The sequence below is a fragment of the Ammospiza caudacuta genome, chromosome 1, assembly GCF_027887145.1.
Source record: "Ammospiza caudacuta isolate bAmmCau1 chromosome 1, bAmmCau1.pri, whole genome shotgun sequence".
Lineage (NCBI taxonomy): Eukaryota > Metazoa > Chordata > Aves > Passeriformes > Passerellidae > Ammospiza > Ammospiza caudacuta.
Genome location: NC_080593.1, coordinates 149580191 through 149602357, shown reverse-complemented (window position 1 = coordinate 149602357; position 22167 = coordinate 149580191). Strand labels below are relative to the sequence as shown.

At 44.1% G+C, this 22167-nt stretch overlaps 1 protein-coding gene across 1 annotated transcript in view; it reads left to right on the top strand.

Annotated features, from left to right (window-relative positions):
* FAM135B (family with sequence similarity 135 member B) overlaps positions 1 to 22167 on the top strand; it is a 134677-nt gene that overhangs the window by 92495 nt on the left and 20015 nt on the right. The window contains exons 7-8 of the mRNA XM_058811419.1: positions 9311 to 9464; positions 12111 to 12160. Coding sequence (XP_058667402.1) covers positions 9311 to 9464; positions 12111 to 12160 — 204 coding nt within the window. The remainder of the gene's footprint in view (positions 1 to 9310; positions 9465 to 12110; positions 12161 to 22167) is intronic.

The window sequence follows — 22167 nt, the reverse complement described above, 5'->3', positions numbered from 1 at the left end:
CCTGAATGCCAATTGTAATGACACAATTGTGTTAATATCACTGAGCAGGTTCTCCTTTTCCATTTGTGTGTGTTTGTACACAGAGGTGCGAGACACAAAGATGTTAACAAGTGTTCTTTTAAAAAATTGCTGTTTTGTGCTGCTGCCTGCAGAGATGAGTAATAACAAGGCAGCTCTTCAGCTAAGGGGTCCTTGTTTGATCACAGAAACAGGAGTGGATTTGCTTTCCTTATCTGTGAGTAGGCAGCATGGACTCTCTTTAATCAGAAAGGACAATATATTAAGGCCCTTTTTGATGTCTCCATGGTGTTATTTTTGGTTAGGGGATCAGAATTTGCACCATATGTATGTATGTATTAATAAATATGTAATTTAAAATTACATATAAAAATCAGCTTTAGATAGCTAAATATATATAAACATAAACAGTTTTTTTTATATTTGGGGGGGTTTTCCCCATAAAATTGTGATTATTCAGTGTTGCTCTATCATCTCTTATGCAAAGGATATCACAGTGTGCTTTGTGAATGTTCCCTACACAGACTTTAATTAATAATAATATGAAGATATGAACAAACAAGTCATTTTCAGAACAAGATGTAACAGAGGGAAATAAATGCACACCCAAATGGTTGTATTGGACAGGGTAATGCGGGAAATAGTAAAGATAAGAAGATTTTTAGAAAGCTGAGAAAACAGGCCTTGCAAAGAGCAGAGAATTGGCTGCAGCTCCAAATCTGAATGTAAAAAAGTTACAATGGTATAGCAAGCAAGAACATTAAACAATAGCTTGAGTTTTAGGCTTGGCTAATATAGACCTTAAAACTGCAAGAAAATATGCTTAGCAAGATAGGAGAAGGTTTTAGGCTTAATAATGAAATATTGTGTATTGCTAACAGAAAGCAGACAAGCAAGCATTGTGTGAAGCAGGTGTGAACTTTTAGCAAGCAGTATGTGAACTTTTAGTAACTGGCTAGAACAATTGTCTGTAAGATTTAGCAATATGCTATTGGCTAGAAAGTTTTTAAAATGTTCTGTAACAAAGAAATCTTTGGCTGCTGCTGGCTGTAGGTGAGCTTTGCCATCTTTCTAGTGTCTCAGCCATGTAATGAGGCTGATGCTGCAGTAGAAGCTCAAGGAAAGTACCCCAGGAGCCCTGTCCTGTTCATGAAAACAGCTCTCCAACACAGGGTGACATCAGGCTGGCAATGTAAATAGTGAGATTCCGCAGGGCTCCACCCTTTTTCCCTATGCTCCTCAACGTCATTAATATCTTGGATGCAGAACTTGAAAAAATACTAAGTAAATTTGTCAATGACACTAAACTGGGAAGAGCTGTTGAGTCCTTTGAGGGCAGGGAGGCCCTGCAGAGAGATCTCAACAAATCAGAGAAATGGGCAATCACCCACACTATGGAGATTAACGCGGGCAAGTGTTGGATCCTGCATGTGGGATGGGGAGCCTGGATGTACAGACAGACTGGGAAATGAGGCTGGAAAGCAGCTGTGGGACAGCACCTGGGGGTCGGGGTCTGTGGAAAGCTGGAGCCAGCAGGGCCCTGGCAGCCAGGAGGGTCAGCCCTGTGCTGGGGGCATCAGCACAGCAACATCAGCCTGGCAAGGGAGGGATTGTCCTGCCCTGCTCTGCACTGGGGCAGCCTCAGCTCCAGTGCTGGGGGCATTTTTGTGTTCCACAACATAAGAAAGATATGAAGGTATTTCAGAGTGTCCAAAGAAAGGCTATGAAAATTGTGAACGGCGATGAAGAGAGTGAAGGGTCTAGAGAGGAAGACATATGAGAAGCAGTTGAGGACAAGGAATTGGATTCAATAATCCTAAAGGATCACTTCCAAATCAGGAGATTCTATGATTCTATGATACATGATTCATACAACTTTTCTTGTGCCAGATGATCCAGTGCTCCTCTTAAAAGACGGATGCCTTGGGTCAGACACTGCTCTGACTTTCATGACACATTTTCCCCAGTGCTTAATTTACTGCTGAAGCAATGTTTTTGCAGCTTTAATTTTCTCTGTGGTGATGTATAACCCTAGACATCAGGTGGAGGAGAAGGATTTTCCCCTTCTTATTTATCATAATCAGAATTGTTCAAGAACTTCTATAGAATACCCTATATGTGCTTTTACATGAAGAGCCATTGTGACTGCAGACACTTCTGATGATATATAGGATGTAGCAACCTCCTGTCACTAAGTTCAGCTTTTAAAGCGAGTGGGAAACAGACTTCAAATAATTGCATAGAAATTAAAAAATTGTGCCACTCCCCCTAAAAGAAAAATCTGGGGAATCACCCACAAGAAACCAAAACATTTGTGCATGAGCTGAAGTCTTTTGGGAGGTGTTTTTGATCTTTAAATTCTAAAATATATTGCAGTATGAAGTTTTTCTTGATGAAAAATAAAATGAATAAAAGCCAGAAATTGTATTTTAGATGAGAAATATGAGGAGTTTTTATTTTTTTTTTCTTTCAAAGTGGGTCAATATGAGACATTTGGAACATTGTCAGTGTTTTTTCTCGTAGAAGAACTTAAAGGGAAATCAGTGCAATCTGTGAAACACTTTTGCTTTACTAGAATGATATTTTTAGATGGTAATTTTCCTAAAAATACTTTCCTGGCCACTCCTTCTTCCTTGGCCAATTGCAAGTGATAAACTACAGCCTCCATTTAGAACAGTGACTTAGAGTCACTGACACAAATGAGACAAATTACAGCTGACCAGGAGAATTCTCTATCTGTTCAGAGAATGCTCTTTTTCAGGCTTGATGGCTCCTCATTTTTAAGGGTCTCAAGTCAAATACTTTCCAACTGCTAATTTTGTACAAAATGTAAATTATCACTGAACCTGTCACTAAATGTGACTGGAATGTCAAATACTTTTTCTACTGCGTTATTATCCCAGGGGTTTTAACAAAGTGGCTCTAATTTTTAGAGGTAATATAAATGTCAAATTGTATTTATGAAATACCAGCCTACTTTTTCTTACATAACAGATTTAGTGAGAGGCATAACATAAATAGTTCCATATATTGTCACTGCCATTCTAATTATTGCCTGCTATTGAAGCTTTGGATTAGTGTTATTAGTGTAACTGAAATAGAATTTAAATAAAACATAATGATTTTACTTTTATTTTAGAGCTTTGGATAATGAACCAACATATCAAATACAGACTAATAAATCAATACAAAAAAAGCAGTTTTATTAAGTTGATAGAATATGCACGTCCTAGTCCCATATTTCTATTTATCTTAAACGTTTGGTCCTCAGTTTTACTTTTTTAATGGAAAATGTTAATTTTCTCAGTTTTTCATAGCTGTTCCTCCTATAAGCATGGTGTCTACCTGTCAGTGGGTATAAGAAGAAAGAGATTTACAGGAGCTGGCTTATGTGGGTGTCATCCGACCCTCAAGAATGTTCTGTGTTCACGTATCTGCTGCTGTCAGACAGAAATGCATTATTTTTCTGCCAAATTGGACCAAGATTTGTGTCCCATGCCTGTTATATGTAGTCTCTGGTTGCTCTGTTCAATAAAAACATTTGAAATTCCAAAACCAGGCTGAGAAGAAACAGTGTCACCACAGAATGACATCCACAATCTGGCCTCTGTGGGCTTCCATATCTTTAAACTACGGGGGTTTTTTAGATTTGCCAATAATTTTTCACTGCCTGGCACTGGGATGTAAAAGATGTTTGTATTGATGAATGAATTAATGAGGGGGAGTTGTTTGTGTTTGGCAGTTTTCCATAGCTGAATGGAGGTGTAAATATACATATACACACATGCAGAATCCTTAGGGGTGGAAAAGACCTTTAAGATTATCAGATGTCAACTCAGCACCACCATCATTTATACCATTAAACCATGTCCTCAAATGCCACATTCAAGGCATTTTTGAACACTTCCAGGGATAATGATTCCACCACTTTCCTGGGGAACATGTCACTATGCCTGAAAACCCTTTTAGTAAAGAAATCTTTTTTAATATTCATCCTAAACCTCTACAATATCTTTATGTGTATACATATGGTTTTTTTCTATATATACCATTAATATTTATAAAAATATTCTTAGTCAATCCAAATGCAGAATTTTTCCTTTTTGTTGTTGTTGGTGGTGGTGGTGGTGATAGTTGTTGCTTTCCTTATGAAATATCATAATCAAAAGTTTTTTATTTTCAATCATCTAGATTCTTTTTTTCTCTTTAAATTGCATGTAATTTCTGTCATAACAATGGCTCAAAAGACATTCTGTGCCTCTTCCATGAATTCTCTGAGCATTCATTTTAATGTATTTTTCATTATAACCTCTTTAGGACAAAAGTAGTTTCTGATATGCAACCAGTTTCAGAAAATGGAATAAAAAACTTGTTCTTCTTCCACCACTGCTCAAGCACTTTCACAAATGAAGTGGAAGCATTAAAGTTTTAGCTCAAGTCATAACTAGAATTTAATTTCCAAAGACCAAATAACCGGAAATCTCAGATCTTGGAAAACAGCATCTGAAGTAAAGCCTTGGTCCTTGAGTTTGAAACCAGAATAAAATTTCATATTAGATAATAAAAATGGGCTTGCAGACAAATGGGCAGATGGAGAAACTACATTTATCTTGTAGTGCTGAGATTTGTCCCTCAGTTTCAAGCAGTTCTGTAAATCTTTCCCAGAAGCAAAAAAGGTAGGGTAGCTTTCTCTGCTACTGGAAAATGGTTGGAGACTGCAAAAGTCGTCTATTTAGTCTGGAATGGCTTTTTAGTACATTAAAATTCTTGACGAGCAATTTGAATGTGAATTGTGAAATTTGTTGAGTTAGATTAAACATAAAGGGTCTCATTTACCAACTGTTAGTGCTATTGTTGAACGTTGCACATAGTTAACATAGCTCATGGAATTGCTTTAATACAAAACAAATACAAGCTACTTAATGTACATTACAAAGCATAAAATTCAGTTGGTGCCTTTTGATATTAGATAGGCATAGTGCACAGGTAGTGAATACCTGCAAATTGTGCTCTGCATTTGAATAATGAATTGATATGAACCTTATTTGATGAAGGTGTTTGCTTTTTGCAAGTAATTTTCCTTTCTTTTATTATAAAGGAAAAGTACATTTATAAAGCAATACAGTCTAATAATGGGAGGAATCTGTTGAGTGATAAGAGCGTTGCACAGGGAACCTATTCATTTAAAAGGCTTATTTACTTAAATGTATTCAACAGAGATATTGCAAAAATGCTTGTTTGGGCTTGTTGATATTGAAGGCTATTTTACTTGGCTGGGTAAATCCAGCAGAAGACCAGCTTAGAGGATAGATGGGTAAGGGTCAGTGATGGTCCAGTATTGGGGTCCAGCTTTGCACACCATGATCAAAGTGAACTGAAGACTTTACATGTCCAAAACACTAGGCAGTAGTTTTTATCTCACTTTTTCTAGGTTTTTCTTTATAAAGTCATCTAGTGTGAGATCTCCCTACCCTTGGCTGGGGCTTTGGATCTAAATGATCATTAAGGTCCCTACCAATCCAAACCATTCTATGACTCTGTGATTAATGATGATCACAGTAAAAAGGGAAATGGAGAAATTAGACATATATGCTGAGGACTCTTCATGAGAAAAGATTTTCAGAGCTCTTTAGCTGGAGAGAGTTTATGACCTTTGGAAGAAGTTGCAGGAAACTCAGGAGGACTACAAGGGTGTTGTAAGGTTATGCAGGGAGAAAATTAGAATAGCCAAAACTCAAGGAGAACTTAATTTGGCTACAGCCTAAAAAATACAAAATAAATACATTCAGAACAAAAGGATGACTAAAAAGAATTTTTGATCTATTTTGCCCTAATGATGTTAACACAATGGAAAAAATCATTTTGTGTCAGTATTAGTGGCTTCTGTGTTGTCATCCATCTTTGCTATCAGAGTAGCTTTAGGTCTTAAGTCTTGAAGTGAAATTTGTCAGGAATTCATGTGCTCCCAAAATTTTCAGAAATGGAAAAGGGTGAAAGCCAGAGATGCAATCTATCACTACAGACAGAGAGGGCCTTAGAAAAGGAAATCAGTGCAGATGTATTTTACAATCAGCATAGAAGAATCTGTCTACCTACAAAATAATGAGATTAAAATAACAGTAGGCCAAAGGAATTAATTCAAAAGGCCATGAGAATCTCTACAAAGGAAACCAACATGTACTTTTACAATGGATATTACAAGCCCAGAGCAGCCATCAGGCTTTGTGCAAGGTGGAATTTTCAGCTTCAGTATTTTTTGGTTTAATGAGAAGTTTGCCTTAACTAGAAGTAAACCAATATTTGTCATCCTGAGTCAAGAAAGCTGGAAAGCTGAGCACTTAGTAGCTGTTTAATGGGTCATAGCTGCTGTTTTTCCTGATAGCTGTTTTTTTTTTTTTTTTTTTTTCCCTTAGAACAGCATGTAACACATTTGTTACCAAACTCAATTTGTTACTGTTGTCATTTGAATCCATATTTCAAGCTATTGGCAAGGAAATAGGGAATCATCTGAATAAATGCACAGAAGAGGCAATTAAAATAGCAAATGTGAAAGGTCTGCAATCTTTAGACAATCCCAAAAGAAGGCATTTCTTGACATTTCTCAGCTTACTGAACAGTGATGGATAAGCTGATTTAGCTGCAGCAGTTTATAATGGCATCATCTGATAGATGCCTGCCCTCTGGGGTCCCTGCAGATGAAGATGCACAGACCTTAGTTCACATTAGCTTAAACTGTCCCTGAGGTGGGTTTAATAATCTCTGTAATGTCCTGCTCTGTATCCTGTACATGTGTGACAACTCTGAGAAGAAGCAGAAGCAATCCTGTGAGAGCAGTAATATCTTTAAGTCACTGAAGAACCAGAAATTTGGAGCTTGTCACCTTTTCTTCTGTCATGCTCACTTTCCACCTCGACAAAAACATTTTTCAAATTAGGATGGATGTTCCCATTAGACAACAGGGTTTCAAAGGCAGTTGCCATTTAATAGAATTTGATCAAAATGCTTAATGATATGTCCTCTTACTCATGCACAGCCCAGCCTGGCCTGTGCAGAGCAGTTCCTCTCGTGCAATGGCATTCTCAAAGCACTGCACCTTTGTTTGGCACAGACACACTTCCCAGATGGGACAGGAAGAGAAAAGAGAGCTTGGAACAATCTTTGCAGCTCTCTATTCACACAGGTGTACCATCCACATCTTTCAGTAATTTGAAGAAAGTTTGCATTGCAATGGAGAGAAATGCTGGAGAAAATTTTACTTGCCTGTTGTGGTTGTACTCAGTGCTCCTAATTCTTTGTCTGACTTTTAGAACCTGTGGTCAATTGTCCAGTGTAAATCAGCTGAGGACAAATTTGAAAAAGCACCATGAGACAGGAAGACAAATGCTAAAGAATTCAAAACTGGACTAATTGAGTAATATTTTAAACATTAATTCATGCATGTTTTAAGCCCACCTGCAGGTGCATTTTTCTATTACTTTTTATATTTAGACTATAATCTATGCCAAGGAATGGCTGAAAATAGACCTATTAAAGTGTAGTCATGCACAACACTACGTCACAGCATTCACATAAACTATGAAATTAACTCACTTTCTTCCTTCTTCTCAGCAGTGTAGCATTTAAATGCCAGGCTAATTTTTGCCTAAAAAAAATCAGAAGTGGATAATAAAGGAGAGCATATTTTCACGACATTGTGCCATTGTACACCAATCCACTTCCAATTTTCTATTGTTTTGAGCAGCATTTCTTTCTGCTCCTTTTTTTGTTTTGGACATGGTGAGAGTAAAAAATACCCGTGCTGAGGCTGGAGATTATGAAACCTTTGAAGAACTGCCAACTCTGTCAATTATAATCAACTGTTTCTCTGCAGGTCTAGAGAGCAGTTCTCTTTGTGCCTACCACAGAATTGTAGTTAACTCCTTGAAGATTGGCATGAGAAACTGCAGGAAGCATCCTGGCTCAGGCCAAGATTTGTGAAATACAGGTTTTAGGGAAGTCAGAGGGAGAAAAACACAGGAGATGTGCTGGCATGTGGTTCTTCTCTGTTGCTCCTGGAGATGTGCAGATTTTGGGACTGTCCAATGGCAGTCAGCACCTGGCTGGCCTGTAGGAATTGTATTCTTATCCTAGCAGTGATAAGCAGTGGACTAAGTTGCAAATTGTCCATGTTTTCCAAACTCAGGAATTAATAAATAATTTTGCTTTCAATCTAAGCAGTTCAAATTTCAAATATCAGTAATTTATAAACTCATCTTTTGACAGAAGTGAAAACTTCTGATTTATGTTGCCCTAATGAAAACTCAGCTAATGTTCTAAGCCTAAAAGTGTTGTTTGGGAAATATTTGTGGTGAACATGCTGTGATCTGTCCTGTTCCATTCTCCCACAAGAGCTACACTAACACAGACGTTGATCCTGGAGCACAGAGTGGCTCATATTTGTTGATGGGGTAGCAATGCCAGCTGCATTTGTTCACTAATACAGATTACAAGGCACACCATGCTACTATCAAGCTGTAACCTTTGCAGGAGGCAATAAGGAGGGAAAAGGAAAGTGAATGTAGACATCTTTATAGTTCTTTCCACCCCTCCTCACATCTTTATAGCTCTTTCCACCCCTCCTCCTGCAGCAGAGAGGGTGTTTTTCACACAGGACTCTCTGTTTTTGGGGGAAAGACATTGGCTCCAGAGTGGGACACGTGGGAGGATTTCTCTGTTGGATTGTTTGGTCTGAGGGTCTTCTCATGTGACAGCCTTGCTAAGACGTGATAGTTTTGTTATGGTTTGGGCAAAATGAAGATGTAGAATGAGACACTCTTGGATTACACATCTTGCTGGCTGGCTGGGAGGTTGGGATGGTTAAAATCTCTCTTTGGTGCCATCTGCTTGATTAGAATTGAAGAATCATGGAATGGCTTGGGTTGGAAGGGACCCAAAACACCATCTAGTTCAAATCCCCTGCCATGGGCAGAGGCACCTTCCACTAGACCAGGTTACTCCAAATCCCATCCAGCCTGACACTGAACAGATCCAGGGATGGGGCAGCCACAGTTTCTCTGGAAAACCTGTGCCAGGGCCTCACCACCCTCACAGTAAAGAATTTTGTTCCTAATCTTCTGTCTAAACCTACACTATTTTAGTTTAAAGCCATTACCCCTTGTCCTACCTCTATATACTTTTGTAAAAAGAGATGAATGACTCTCCCCAACTGGATTTTTGTGGAAACTTGTCACAGAAATGGAGACCATGAATTTTAATTTGTCTACTTTATTTTCTTGATACTTTTGCTATACAGGGCAGCTTTTATGTCCCATCTGAAAATTGTATTCAGCATGCATACAAGTGGCATAAGGATCTCTGTCTTCTGCTCCTGAATGCTCAAAGGGGTCTTCACTCATACTACACCCTCATAATGAATGAGATTCCTGATTTACCACAGCTGAAGTTGGGTAAGTGAAAAATTGTTTAAAATCACTGAATATTTTACAGTGCTGCAATTTTAAACACACATATTTTAGTACCAAAATTCTTGGTCTGTTCAGAGACTTTAAGGGATTTTCATCTCTGTTTTCTGATTAGTGTTTATTTTTGCTGTTAAAGATGACTGAGTCCTCAAATTATGTATATCCTTTCATATGATGTGGCCTGATGTATAGGTGAATAGAATATTTTGATACAGTTCAGAATATTTGCCTTTTGGTGATTTTTGGCCTCAACTGCATTTTTAAAAGTGTAACTTCTAGTTCTGTATGGCCGTGAAATCTTGGGAAGACTTTTAACATATCTTTTCCCTTGCGAAAACTTTTTTTAACAATTGAAAAGAAAAACCTGAAAGGTTATACAAGTGGATTTAAATTACACTCCCTTCTTTGTAACTCTCAATATATTCCTCCACTGTCAATTACCACTTGCTCTTCAAAATTATTGTGATTTTCTTCTTAATTTGAATGTTTAATAGATTTTCTGGTTTTTTGGCAGAAGGTTTTTTTGACTAGTCAGGCCTGTTAGGTCTAATGTGCATGTGCTGGCTGGCTGGATTTACAGGATGGAGTTCTGGAATTTGTGTTTAGTCATCTTTGTAATGACAGCATGAGGTCCTATGAAAATGGGGCTCAGCCATCTCACTCAAATCCTGCTGTCTCACCTGTTTATTTGAATTCAAGGAATGTGCCTCATAATTTCATATCTGTGTTTTTGTATTTCTGTGCTGTGCAGGTTTTGAAGTTAAGAGTTTTGTTACATAGCAGAGATAATTACATTAGGAGGGTTGATTGCATTGGCCAGCAGGTTTTAAAAGGGAGTAAAATTTTCCAGTATAATCCTTGTATATAAGAACTATTAAACACAATGCATTATGCTTCACACACGTGTGGACTTGATAGATCCTATTTTCCACTTCATCTGTTGTCCCTCAACATATATTTCCCTTCAAGACAGTCTAAAAGTCATAGGTAGGTAACATAGTGTGTTATTCAATCCAAATACAAGAGAGAGAAAAAAAATAATCAAAACAAAACACCATTTTAATTTGCAGCTTCTGATCTCTCAGACAGAATACAAGCAACAAGACTGCTTCAAAACAAAACAAAACTGGATCTTGGTTGTAGGTATTGATAACAGAGGATTTGTGGTTCACCCAGACAGAGTTATAGGTTGTGAGATGGCAGAGCTCTGCATGGATGAGTGACCACAACTCCATGACCTCCCCAGAGCTTATGTTCTAAACACCATTTTCCTGGTTTTGAAATGAATTCTGGTACTGAAGCAGGCACTTCATTTGCAAAGGTACTTCTTATAATGCATGAAAATTTGCAAAATGCAAATACCCTTTTTAGCCTCTTGAGCAGGGTGTTATTTGCATCATTTTATTCACAGTCTGAAAATCTACTGAAGACTTGGTTTTAAGGCTGATCTTCTGACACCTGCTGCACAAGTCAGTAAAATTATGGGGTGTAAGATTCATGCAGTAAGATGAATAGAAATAAATTTTTGTATATCTGTCTCCTTACATTCATTGGGGTGAAACACATCCAATTAAAAATATGTCATCTGACACAGGTAGTGCTTTCAATTTGGGATGGCATAAACCGTACCTTGTATTTGCTGTATTTCTCCACTGAGCAGGGGAAGAATGTAAATGGCTCATCCAGTTGTAACATCTATGTTGGTCATATTAATCTCATAGGTTTTTACAAAAGATTAAGATAAATCCAAGAATATAAATCTCTGCAAGTTTTCTTAATTATTTTTCCCTAGCTTCCTAAGTAGTACATGTAAAAAGAAAGTAGCTTACCTTAGACATTAAAAGTAGGAATGGCTATTTTCCAAATTTTACCAGCTCAGATTGAGTCTTTTCAAGGCACAACTCATCATGGTCTGTCCTTTCCCATTTGTCAGTGCTATCTGATAAGAGACATTTGGGAATTGAGGAGGGCATTGGTCTGTGAGTTGTTTTGCTTTGTTCCTGCTTTGTTTCTTTATGGACACCATTGGAAAGTTCTGCATTGCAAAATGAGGCTGCTGAAGCTGGAGAATTGATTGATGTCCTCCTTTTCCTGATAGATTGTGGTGCATTTAAAGCAGAGTGTCCCTGTGCTGGATTCTCTCAGGACTAAATCAAAACACTGCTGCTTGCAGTGGTGAGGTAATTCCAGCTTCACAAAGCAGTACAGAGATGCCCAATATTTTATTGGTCAGGAATTTGATGTTGATACACAGCCCTCTGTAGCACACCAGGGACAACCATTCCTTGCTCATCATTTCTTCAGACTCTCTATTCAGTTCTACAGTTGGCCATAAATAAAAGGCTAAAAATCAAACTTCTAGTACAAGAGAGTCAACAAAGAGTCAAATTCTGCTGTCTTTGTCACCAAAACCCTAACATTTTCTGCTGGTTTAGTGGTCCAGATTGCACAAGCAGAAGTTGCACCTGCAGGAGTACAAAGTGGGTTGTGGAGTGCCCACACCCAAACAGAAACTTGTCTATCAGGAAGAATACCAAATGGCTGACTTCTCTCATGAATAAACAGCAGAGGATTAATATTTCACATCCACTGTTCTCAAACCTGATGACTTTCTTTGTGTTTTCTCCCCAGAGGAGCTATCTGTGGAAGAGACAGTATCCCAGCTTTGTGTGGAGCTGCAGGTATTTCCTTCATCAGAACCTGCCCATAGGTTTTTGAAGTCAATTTTTCAAGTGCACTGAGACAGCCCAGAAATATATCAGAGCAGGAAAAAAGGGAATTTGGTGCCATCAGAAAGTTTGTTTACTGTTTTTCTTCCACCAACTACTTTGCATAACTTTGATTAGTTGCTTATAAGGTGTTCCTGTCACTGTTAACAAGACACCAGCTGGATTATTCTAGCATGCTTCAGTGAGCCTACCCTGAGTATCAGTATGACAAAAAGATATTTGGGGTAGGTTGCAATTATAGGTTTTCTGCTGAGAGGAGAAAAAGTACTTTGGCAAGTTGCTCAACCATATATTTTCAAATACAAATACCTAAATGTATTTGGAGGATCATGGGAGGAAAAAAGTGATTTTGGCACAGAAGTGACTGAACTACACTCTTGAAATTGCTCCTGCCAAGTTTATTTCAAGTGAGACAAAGACAAGTCATCAATAGTGCCAGAAAGAAATGCAAGTGCCATCTGATAACTGGAAAAATCAGAAATTTCATATATTTTATTTATCATAGAATGATAGAATCATTAGGTTTGGAAAAGACCTCCAAGATCATCAAGTCCATCCTTTGACCCAATATCACCATGCCCAGTAAACCATATAAATAATGTGCCACCTGTTCATTTTTTGAACAATTCCAGGGTTAGTGATTCCACTATATCCCTGGGAAAGTGAATTTGATAACAATTAATAGAGGAAAGATGAGTCTAAACCAAATGAGAAGTCCATTTACATTCCTGTTAAAAATTGTGACCAAAGGTTGGTCAGACATGGTTTTAAAACTGCTTAAAAAGACAAATTTATTAGTTTTAAGTCCAGACTTGGATACTTCTGCCACTTCCTTCCTTCCTTCCTTCCTTCCTTCCTTCCTTCCTTCCTTCCTTCCTTCCTTCCTTCCTTCCTTCCTTCCTTCCGCCACTTCCTTCCGCCACTTCCTTCCGCCACTTCCTTCCGCCATTTCCTTCCGCCACTTCCTTCCGCCACTTCCTTCCTTCCTTCCGCCACTTCCTTCCGCCACTTCCTTCCTTCCTTCCTTCCTTCCTTCCTTCCTTCCTTCCTTCCTTCCTTCCTTCCGCCACTTCCTTCCGCCACTTCCTTCCGCCACTTCCTTCCGCCACTTCCTTCCGCCACTTCCTTCCTTCCGCCACTTCCTTCCTTCCGCCACTTCCTTCCTTCCGCCACTTCCTTCCTTCCGCCACTTCCTTCCGCCACTTCTTCCGCCACTTCCTTCCTTCCTTCCTTCCTTCCTTCCTTCCTTCCTTCCTTCCTTCCTTCCTTCCTTCCTTCCTTCCTTCCTTCCTTCCTTCCGCCACTTCCTTCCTTCCTTCCTTCCTTCCTTCCTTCCTTCCTTCCTTCCTTCCTTCCTTCCTTCCGCCACTTCCTTCCGCCACTTCCTTCCGCCACTTCCTTCCTTCCGCCACTTCCTTCCTTCCTTCCGCCACTTCCTTCCGCCACTTCCTTCCTTCCTTCCTTCCTTCCTTCCTTCCTTCCTTCCTTCCTTCCTTCCTTCCTTCCTTCCTTCCGACACTTCCTTCCTTCCTTCCTTCCTTCTTTCCTTCCTTCCTTCCTTCCGCCACTTCCTTCCGCCACTTCCTTCCGCCACTTCCTTCCGCCACTTCCTTCCGCCACTTCCTTCCGCCACTTCCTTCCGCCAGCTCCTTCCTTCCTTCCGCCACTTCCTTCCTTCCGCCACTTCCTTCCTTCCTTCCTTCCTGCCTCCCTTCCGCCACTTCCGCCACTTCCTTCCTTCCTTCCTTCCGCCACTTCCTTCCTTCCGCCACTTCCTTCCTTCCACCACTTCCTTCCTTCCTTCCTTCCTTCCTTCCTTCCTTCCTTCCTTCCTTCCTTCCTTCCGCCACTTCCTTCCGCCACTTCCTTCCTTCCGCCACTTCCTTCCGCCACTTCCTTCCGCCACTTCCTTCCTTCCTTCCTTCCTTCCTTCCTTCCTTCCTTCCTTCCTTCCGCCACTTCCTTCCGCCACTTCCTTCCGCCACTTCCTTCCGCCACTTCCTTCCGCCACTTCCTTCCTTCCTTCCTTCCTTCCTTCCTTCCTTCCTTCCTTCCTTCCTTCCTTCCTTCCTTCCTTCCTTCCTTCCGCCACTTCCTTCCGCCACTTCCTTCCGCCACTTCCTTCCGCCACTTCCTTCCTTCCGCCACTTCCTTCCTTCCTTCCTTCCGCCACTTCCTTCCGCCACTTCCTTCCTTCCGCCACTTCCTTCCTTCCGCCACTTCCTTCCTTCCTTCCTTCCACCACTTCCTCCCTTCCTTCCTTCCTTCCTTCCGCCACTTCCGCCACTTCCGCCACTTCCTTCCGCCACTTCCTTCCGCCACTTCCTTCCTTCCGCCACTTCCTTCCTTCCTTCCACCACTTCCTCCCTTCCTTCCTTCCTTCCTTCCTTCCTTCCTTCCTTCCTTCCTTCCTTCCTTCCTTCCGCCACTTCCTTCCTTCCTTCCGCCACTTCCTTCCGCCACTTCCTTCCGCCACTTCCTTCCGCCACTTCCTTCCGCCACTTCCTTCCGCCACTTCCTTCCGCCACTTCCTTCCGCCACTTCCGCCACTTCCTTCCTTCCGCCACTTCCTTCCTTCCGCCACTTCCTTACTTCCTTCGTTCCGCCACTTCCTTCCTTCCTTCCTTCCGCCACTTCCTTCCGCCACTTCCTTCCTTCCTTCCTTCCTTCCTTCCTTCCTTCCTTCCTTCCTTCCTTCCTTCCTTCCTTCCTTCATTCCTTCCTTCCTTCCTTCCTTCCTTCCTTCCTTCCGCCACTTCCTTCCGCCACTTCCTTCCGCCACTTCCTTCCGCCACTTCCTTCCGCCACTTCCTTCCGCCACTTCCTTCCGCCACTTCCTTCCTTCCGCCACTTCCTTCCTTCCTTCCGCCACTTCCTTCCTTCCTTCCGCCACTTCCTTCCTTCCTTCCGCCACTTCCTTCCTTCCTTCCTTCCTTCCTTCCTTCCTTCCTTCCTTCCTTCCTTCCTTCCTTCCTTCCTTCCTTCCGCCACTTCCTTCCGCCACTTCCTTCCGCCACTTCCTTCCTTCCTTCCTTCCTTCCTTCCTTCCTTCCTTCCTTCCTTCCTTCCTTCCTTCCGCCACTTCCTTCCGCCACTTCCTTCCGCCACTTCCTTCCGCCACTTCCTTCCGCCACTTCCTTCCTTCCGCCACTTCCTTCCTTCCTTCCGCCACTTCCTTCCTTCCTTCCGCCACTTCCTTCCACCACTTCCTTCCTTCCTTCCTTCCTTCCTTCCTTCCTTCCTTCCTTCCTTCCTTCCTTCCTTCCTTCCTTCCGCCACTTCCTTCCGCCACTTCCTTCCTTCCTTCCGCCACTTCCTTCCGCCACTTCCTTCCGACACTTCCTTCCGCCACTTCCTTCCGCCACTTCCTTCCTTCCTTCCTTCCTTCCTTCCTTCCTTCATTCCTTCCTTCCTTCCGCCACTTCCTTCCTTCCGCCACTTCCTTCCTTCCTTCCTTCCTTCCTTCCTTCCTTCCTTCCTTCCTTCCTTCCTTCCTTCCTTCCTTCCTTCCTTCCTTCCTTCCGCCACTTCCTTCCGCCACTTCCTTCCGCCACTTCCTTCCGCCACTTCCTTCCTTCCTTCCTTCCTTCCTTCCTTCCTTCCTTCCTTCCTTCCTTCCTTCCGCCACTTCCTTCCGCCACTTCCTTCCGCCACTTCCTTCCGCCACTTCCTTCCGCCACTTCCTTCCGCCACTTCCTTCCACCACTTCCTTCCTTCCTTCCTTCCTTCCTTCCTTCCTTCCTTCCTTCCTTCCTTCCTTCCTTCCTTCCTTCCTTCCTTCCTTCCTTCCTTCCGCCACTTCCTTCCGCCACTTCCTTCCGCCACTTCCTTCCGCCACTTCCTTCCGCCACTTCCTTCCGCCACTTCCTTCCTTCCGCCACTTCCTTCCTTCCTTCCTTCCGCCACTTCCTTCCTTCCTTCCTTCCGCCACTTCCTTCCTTCCTTCCGCCACTTCCTTCCGCCACTTCCTTCCGCCACTTCCTTCCGCCACTTCCTTCCACCACTTCCTTCCTTCCTTCCTTCCTTCCTTCCTTCCTTCCTTCCTTCCTTCCTTCCTTCCTTCCTTCCTTCCTTCCTTCCTTCCTTCCTTCCTTCCTTCCTTCCTTCCTTCCTTCCTTCCTTCCTTCCGCCACTTCCATCCTTCCTTCCTTCCTTCCTTCCTTCCTTCCTTCCTTCCTTCCTTCCTTCCTTCCTTCCTTCCTTCCTTCCTTCCTTCCTTCCTTCCTTCCGCCACTTCCTTCCGCCACCTCCTTCCTTCCGCCACTTCCTTCCTTCCTTCCTTCCTTCCTTCCTTCCTTCCTTCCTTCCTTCCTTCCTTCCTTCCTTCCTTCCTTCCTTCCGCCACTTCCTTCCTTCCTTCCTTCCTTCCGCCACTTCCTTCCTTCCTTCCGCCACTTCCTTCCTTCCTTCCTTCCTTCCTTCCTTCCTTCCTTCCTTCCTTCCTTCCTTCCTTCCTTCCTTCCTTCCTTCCTTCCTTCCTTCCGCCACTTCCTTCCGCCACTTCCTTCCGCCACTTCCTTCCGCCACTTCCTTCCGCCACTTCCTTCCGCCACTTCCTTCCGCCACTTCCTTCCTTCCGCCACTTCCTTCCTTCCTTCCGCCACTTCCTTCCTTCCTTCCGCCACTTCCTTCCTTCCTTCCTTCCTTCCTTCCTTCCTTCCTTCCTTCCTTCCGCCACTTCCTTCCGCCACTTCCTTCCGCCACTTCCTTCCTTCCTTCCTTCCTTCCTTCCTTCCTTCCTTCCTTCCGCCACTTCCTTCCGCCACTTCCTTCCGCCACTTCCTTCCGCCACTTCCTTCCGCCACTTCCTTCCTTCCGCCACTTCCTTCCTTCCTTCCGCCACTTCCTTCCTTCCTTCCGCCACTTCCTTCCACCACTTCCTTCCTTCCTTCCTTCCTTCCTTCCTTCCTTCCTTCCTTCCTTCCTTCCTTCCTTCCTTCCTTCCTTCCTTCCTTCCTTCCTTCCTTCCGCCACTTCCTTCCGCCACTTCCTTCCTTCCTTCCGCCACTTCCTTCCGCCACTTCCTTCCGACACTTCCTTCCGCCACTTCCTTCCGCCACTTCCTTCCTTCCTTCCTTCCTTCCTTCCTTCCTTCCTTCCTTCCTTCCTTCCTTCCTTCCTTCCTTCCTTCCTTCCTTCCGCCACTTCCTTCCTTCCTTCCTTCCTTCCTTCCTTCCTTCCTTCCTTCCTTCCTTCCTTCCTTCCTTCCTTCCTTCCTTCCTTCCTTCCTTCCTTCCTTCCTTCCTTCCTTCCGCCACTTCCTTCCGCCACTTCCTTCCGCCACTTCCTTCCGCCACTTCCTTCCGCCACTTCCTTCCTTCCTTCCTTCCTTCCTTCCTTCCTTCCTTCCTTCCTTCCTTCCTTCCTTCCTTCCTTCCGCCACTTCCTTCCGCCACTTCCTTCCGCCACTTCCTTCCGCCACTTCCTTCCGCCACTTCCTTCCGCCACTTCCTTCCGCCACTTCCTTCCACCACTTCCTTCCTTCCTTCCTTCCTTCCTTCCTTCCTTCCTTCCTTCCTTCCTTCCTTCCTTCCTTCCGCCACTTCCTTCCGCCACTTCCTTCCGCCACTTCCTTCCGCCACTTCCTTCCGCCACTTCCTTCCGCCACTTCCTTCCGCCACTTCCTTCCTTCCGCCACTTCCTTCCTTCCTTCCTTCCGCCACTTCCTTCCTTCCTTCCTTCCGCCACTTCCTTCCTTCCTTCCGCCACTTCCTTCCGCCACTTCCTTCCGCCACTTCCTTCCGCCACTTCCTTCCACCACTTCCTTCCTTCCTTCCTTCCTTCCTTCCTTCCTTCCTTCCTTCCTTCCTTCCTTCCTTCCTTCCTTCCTTCCTTCCTTCCTTCCTTCCTTCCTTCCTTCCTTCCGCCACTTCCATCCTTCCTTCCTTCCTTCCTTCCTTCCTTCCTTCCTTCCTTCCTTCCTTCCTTCCTTCCTTCCTTCCTTCCTTCCTTCCTTCCTTCCGCCACTTCCTTCCGCCACTTCCTTCCGCCACCTCCTTCCTTCCGCCACTTCCTTCCTTCCTTCCTTCCTTCCTTCCTTCCTTCCTTCCTTCCTTCCTTCCTTCCTTCCTTCCTTCCTTCCTTCCTTCCTTCCTTCCTTCCTTCCTTCCGCCACTTCCTTCCGCCACTTCCTTCCTTCCTTCCTTCCTTCCTTCCTTCCTTCCTTCCTTCCTTCCTTCCTTCCTTCCTTCCTTCCTTCCTTCCTTCCTTCCGCCACTTCCTTCCTTCCGCCACTTCCTTCCGCCACTTCCTTCCGCCACTTCCTTCCGCCACTTCCTTCCTTCCTTCCTTCCGCCACTTCCTTCCGCCACTTCCTTCCACCACTTCCTTCCGCCACTTCCTTCCTTCCTTCCGCCACTTCCTTCCTTCCTTCCTTCCTTCCGCCACTTCCTTCCTTCCTTCCTTCCTTCCTTCCTTCCTTCCTTCCTTCCTTCCTTCCTTCCTTCCTTCCTTCCTTCCTTCCTTCCTTCCTTCCTTCCTTCCTTCCTTCCTTCCTTCCTTCCTTCCTTCCTTCCGCCACTTCCTTCCGCCACTTCCTTCCGCCACTTCCTTCCGCCACTTCCTTCCGCCACTTCCTTCCGCCACTTCCTTCCGCCACTTCCTTCCTTCCGCCACTTCCTTCCTTCCTTCCGCCACTTCCTTCCTTCCTTCCGCCACTTCCTTCCGCCACTTCCTTCCTTCTTTCCGCCACTTCCTTCCGCCACTTCCTTCCGCCACTTCCTTCCGCCACTTCCTTCCACCACTTCCTTCCTTCCTTCCTTCCTTCCTTCCGCCACTTCCTTCCGCCACTTCCTTCCTTCCTTCCTTCCTTCCTTCCTTCCTTCCTTCCTTCCTTCCTTCCTTCCTTCCTTCCTTCCTTCCTTCCTTCCGACACTTCCTTCCTTCCGACACTTCCTTCCTTCCTTCCTTCCTTCCTTCCTTCCTTCCTTCCTTCCGCCACTTCCTTCCGCCACTTCCTTCCGCCACTTCCTTCCGCCACTTCCTTCCGCCACTTCCTTCCTTCCGCCACTTCCTTCCTTCCGCCACTTCCTTCCTTCCTTCCTTCCTTCCTTCCTTCCTTCCTTCCTTCCTTCCGCCACTTCCGCCACTTCCGCCACTTCCTTCCCCCACTTCCTTCCGCCACTTCCTTCCGCCACTTCCTTCCGCCACTTCCTTCCGCCACTTCCTTCCTTCCTTCCTTCCGCCACTTCCTTCCGCCACTTCCTTCCACCACTTCCTTCCGCCACTTCCTTCCTTCCTTCCTTCCTTCCGCCACTTCCTTCCTTCCTTCCTTCCGCCACTTCCTTCCTTCCGCCACTTCCTTCCTTCCTTCCGCCACTTCCTTCCGCCACTTCCTTCCTTCCTTCCTTCCTTCCTTCCTTCCTTCCTTCCTTCCTTCCTTCCTTCCTTCCTTCCTTCCTTCCGCCACTTCCTTCCGCCACTTCCTTCCGCCACTTCCTTCCGCCACTTCCTTCCTTCCTTCCTTCCTTCCTTCCTTCCTTCCTTCCTTCCTTCCTTCCTTCCTTCCTTCCTTCCTTCCTTCCTTCCTTCCTTCCTTCCTTCCTTCCTTCCTTCCGCCACTTCCTTCCGCCACTTCCTTCCGCCACTTCCTTCCGCCACTTCCTTCCGCCACTTCCTTCCTTCCGCCACTTCCTTCCGCCACTTCCTTCCGCCACTTCCTTCCGCCACTTCCTTCCGCCACTTCCTTCCCCCACTTCCTTCCGCCACTTCCTTCCGCCACTTCCTTCCGCCACTTCCTTCCTTCCTTCCTTCCTTCCTTCCTTCCTTCCTTCCTTCCTTCCTTCCTTCCTTCCTTCCTTCCGCCACTTCCTTCCGCCACTTCCTTCCGCCACTTCCTTCCTTCCTTCCTTCCGCCACTTCCTTCCTTCCGCCACTTCCTTCCTTCCTTCCGCCACTTCCTTCCTTCCGCCACTTCCTTCCTTCCTTCCGCCACTTCCTTCCTTCCGCCACTTCCTTCCTTCCTTCCGCCACTTCCTTCCTTCCTTCCGCCACTTCCTTCCGCCACTTCCTTCCTTCCGCCACTTCCTTCCTTCCGCCACTTCCTTCCTTCCGCCACTTCCTTCCTTCCTTCCGCCACTTCCTTCCGCCACTTCCTTCCGCCACTTCCTTCCGCCACTTCCTTCCTTCCGCCACTTCCTTCCTTCCGCCACTTCCTTCCGCCACTTCCTTCCGCCACTTCCTTCCTTCCGCCACTTCCTTCCTTCCGCCACTTCCTTCCTTCCTTCCTTCCTTCCGCCACTTCCTTCTGCCACTTCCTTCCGCCACTTCCTTCCTTCCTTCCGCCACTTCCTTCCGCCACTTCCTTCCGCCACTTCCTTCCTGACAAACTCAAACATTTGATATCAGTAAACTGGACAAATCACAATCACACACATATTTCTAAGATGACTTACATTAACAATTCATTTTGCTTGAAGACTGAGCTTTCAGTTTATGATGTAAGAAACACCTTACTGACTTAACAAAAAAAAAATTAACATTGACATACAGCCCGTAAAATTGGATGCCATAAATAAAGTAGTACCCTGACTCTGCAAAGGAAAATGTTTGATCTTTTGTTTCCCAGTATCCCCCTGACTTTTCCCATACCAGAATGGGTCCTGGAGCTTTTGCCATTTTGGACAAGTCATTAAAATAGGGAAGCATGCAAACAATGTAAACACAGTGACAATATCTGTTCTATGCACACACAGTTTTTCTCTGCTGCTCTCGCACACAGACAATTTGTTTTTAATCATGGTTTAGTTTGCAGTGTCACCAACCTGGAAACTACCTGCATAATAAAATGTGAAAAATAAGCAAGCTTTCAGCTAGAGTGCAGTCCTAACCACAAAAAAAAAAACCCCAAAAAACCCAAAAAACAAAACCAACAACAACAACAAAAAAACCAAACAAAAAAAACCCAAAACAAAACAAAACAAAAAACCCAAAAAAACCAACCAAACAAAAAAAATACACAACCAAAACCCCAGTGAATAACATGGAGGTAAAATGCAATGTCTGTCTCTCATTAAAGAAATTAACAAGCTGACCAAGTTAAGAGAGCTTGGTTTGTTCAGCCTGGAGAAGACTCCAGGGAGAGAATTTAACACCTTCTATTACCTAAAAAGGCTACAGGAAAGCCGGAAAGGGATGTTTTACAAGGACATATAGTGCTAGGACAAGTGGGCATGGTGTTAATCTGACAGAGGGCAGGTTTAGATTAGATATAAGGAAGAAATCCTTTATTGTGAGAGTGCTGAGACACTGGCACAGGTTGCCCAGAGAGGTTGCGGATGCCCCATCCATGGAAGTGTCAAAGGCCAGGCTGGATGGGGCTATGAGCAGCCTGGGATAGTGGAAGGTGTCTCTGCACATGGCAAGGAGCTGGAAGAAGATCTTTAGCCCAACCTATTCTATGTTTCTATGATTCTCTGAAATTGTGAAATGAGGAAGATTGGCGTGCAGAGACTTTGCTTTCTTGCAGTGCTTTAGGTCAGAGCTGAGGGCACACAGAGACCCAGAATGTTCTAGTGTGGGACATGGGCAACAGCACACTCTGAAATGTCTGTTTGCATTATGTGTTGAGGACACAGTGTTTTGGTTTGAGGTTTCTTGTTATGTTCCCCCACAATCACCCATCTGTATTCTAATACATGGCCCCGACATGGCTGACGGGCCCCTTTGCTAACAGAGTCTGGCCATGGTTTATTATTTCAGAGCATTCAGCACCATCTGGTGGATAATTTGGAACCCACACATTTTAGGTTTTTTTTCCCCAGTTACTACACCTGCAGTAGTGTCTGCAAAAAATTCCTGCTACTTGCTCTCTGACTGTATAGCTGAGACCATTTGCAGTAAAATATGTGATTTTAAAGAGAAAAAGAAAATGTCTCACCAGCTTTATTTAGGGTAAAATAACTGAAATTGGTAGCTTTAGTAATAATATCCCTAAATCAAGAGAAATTTTTCTTGTTCTT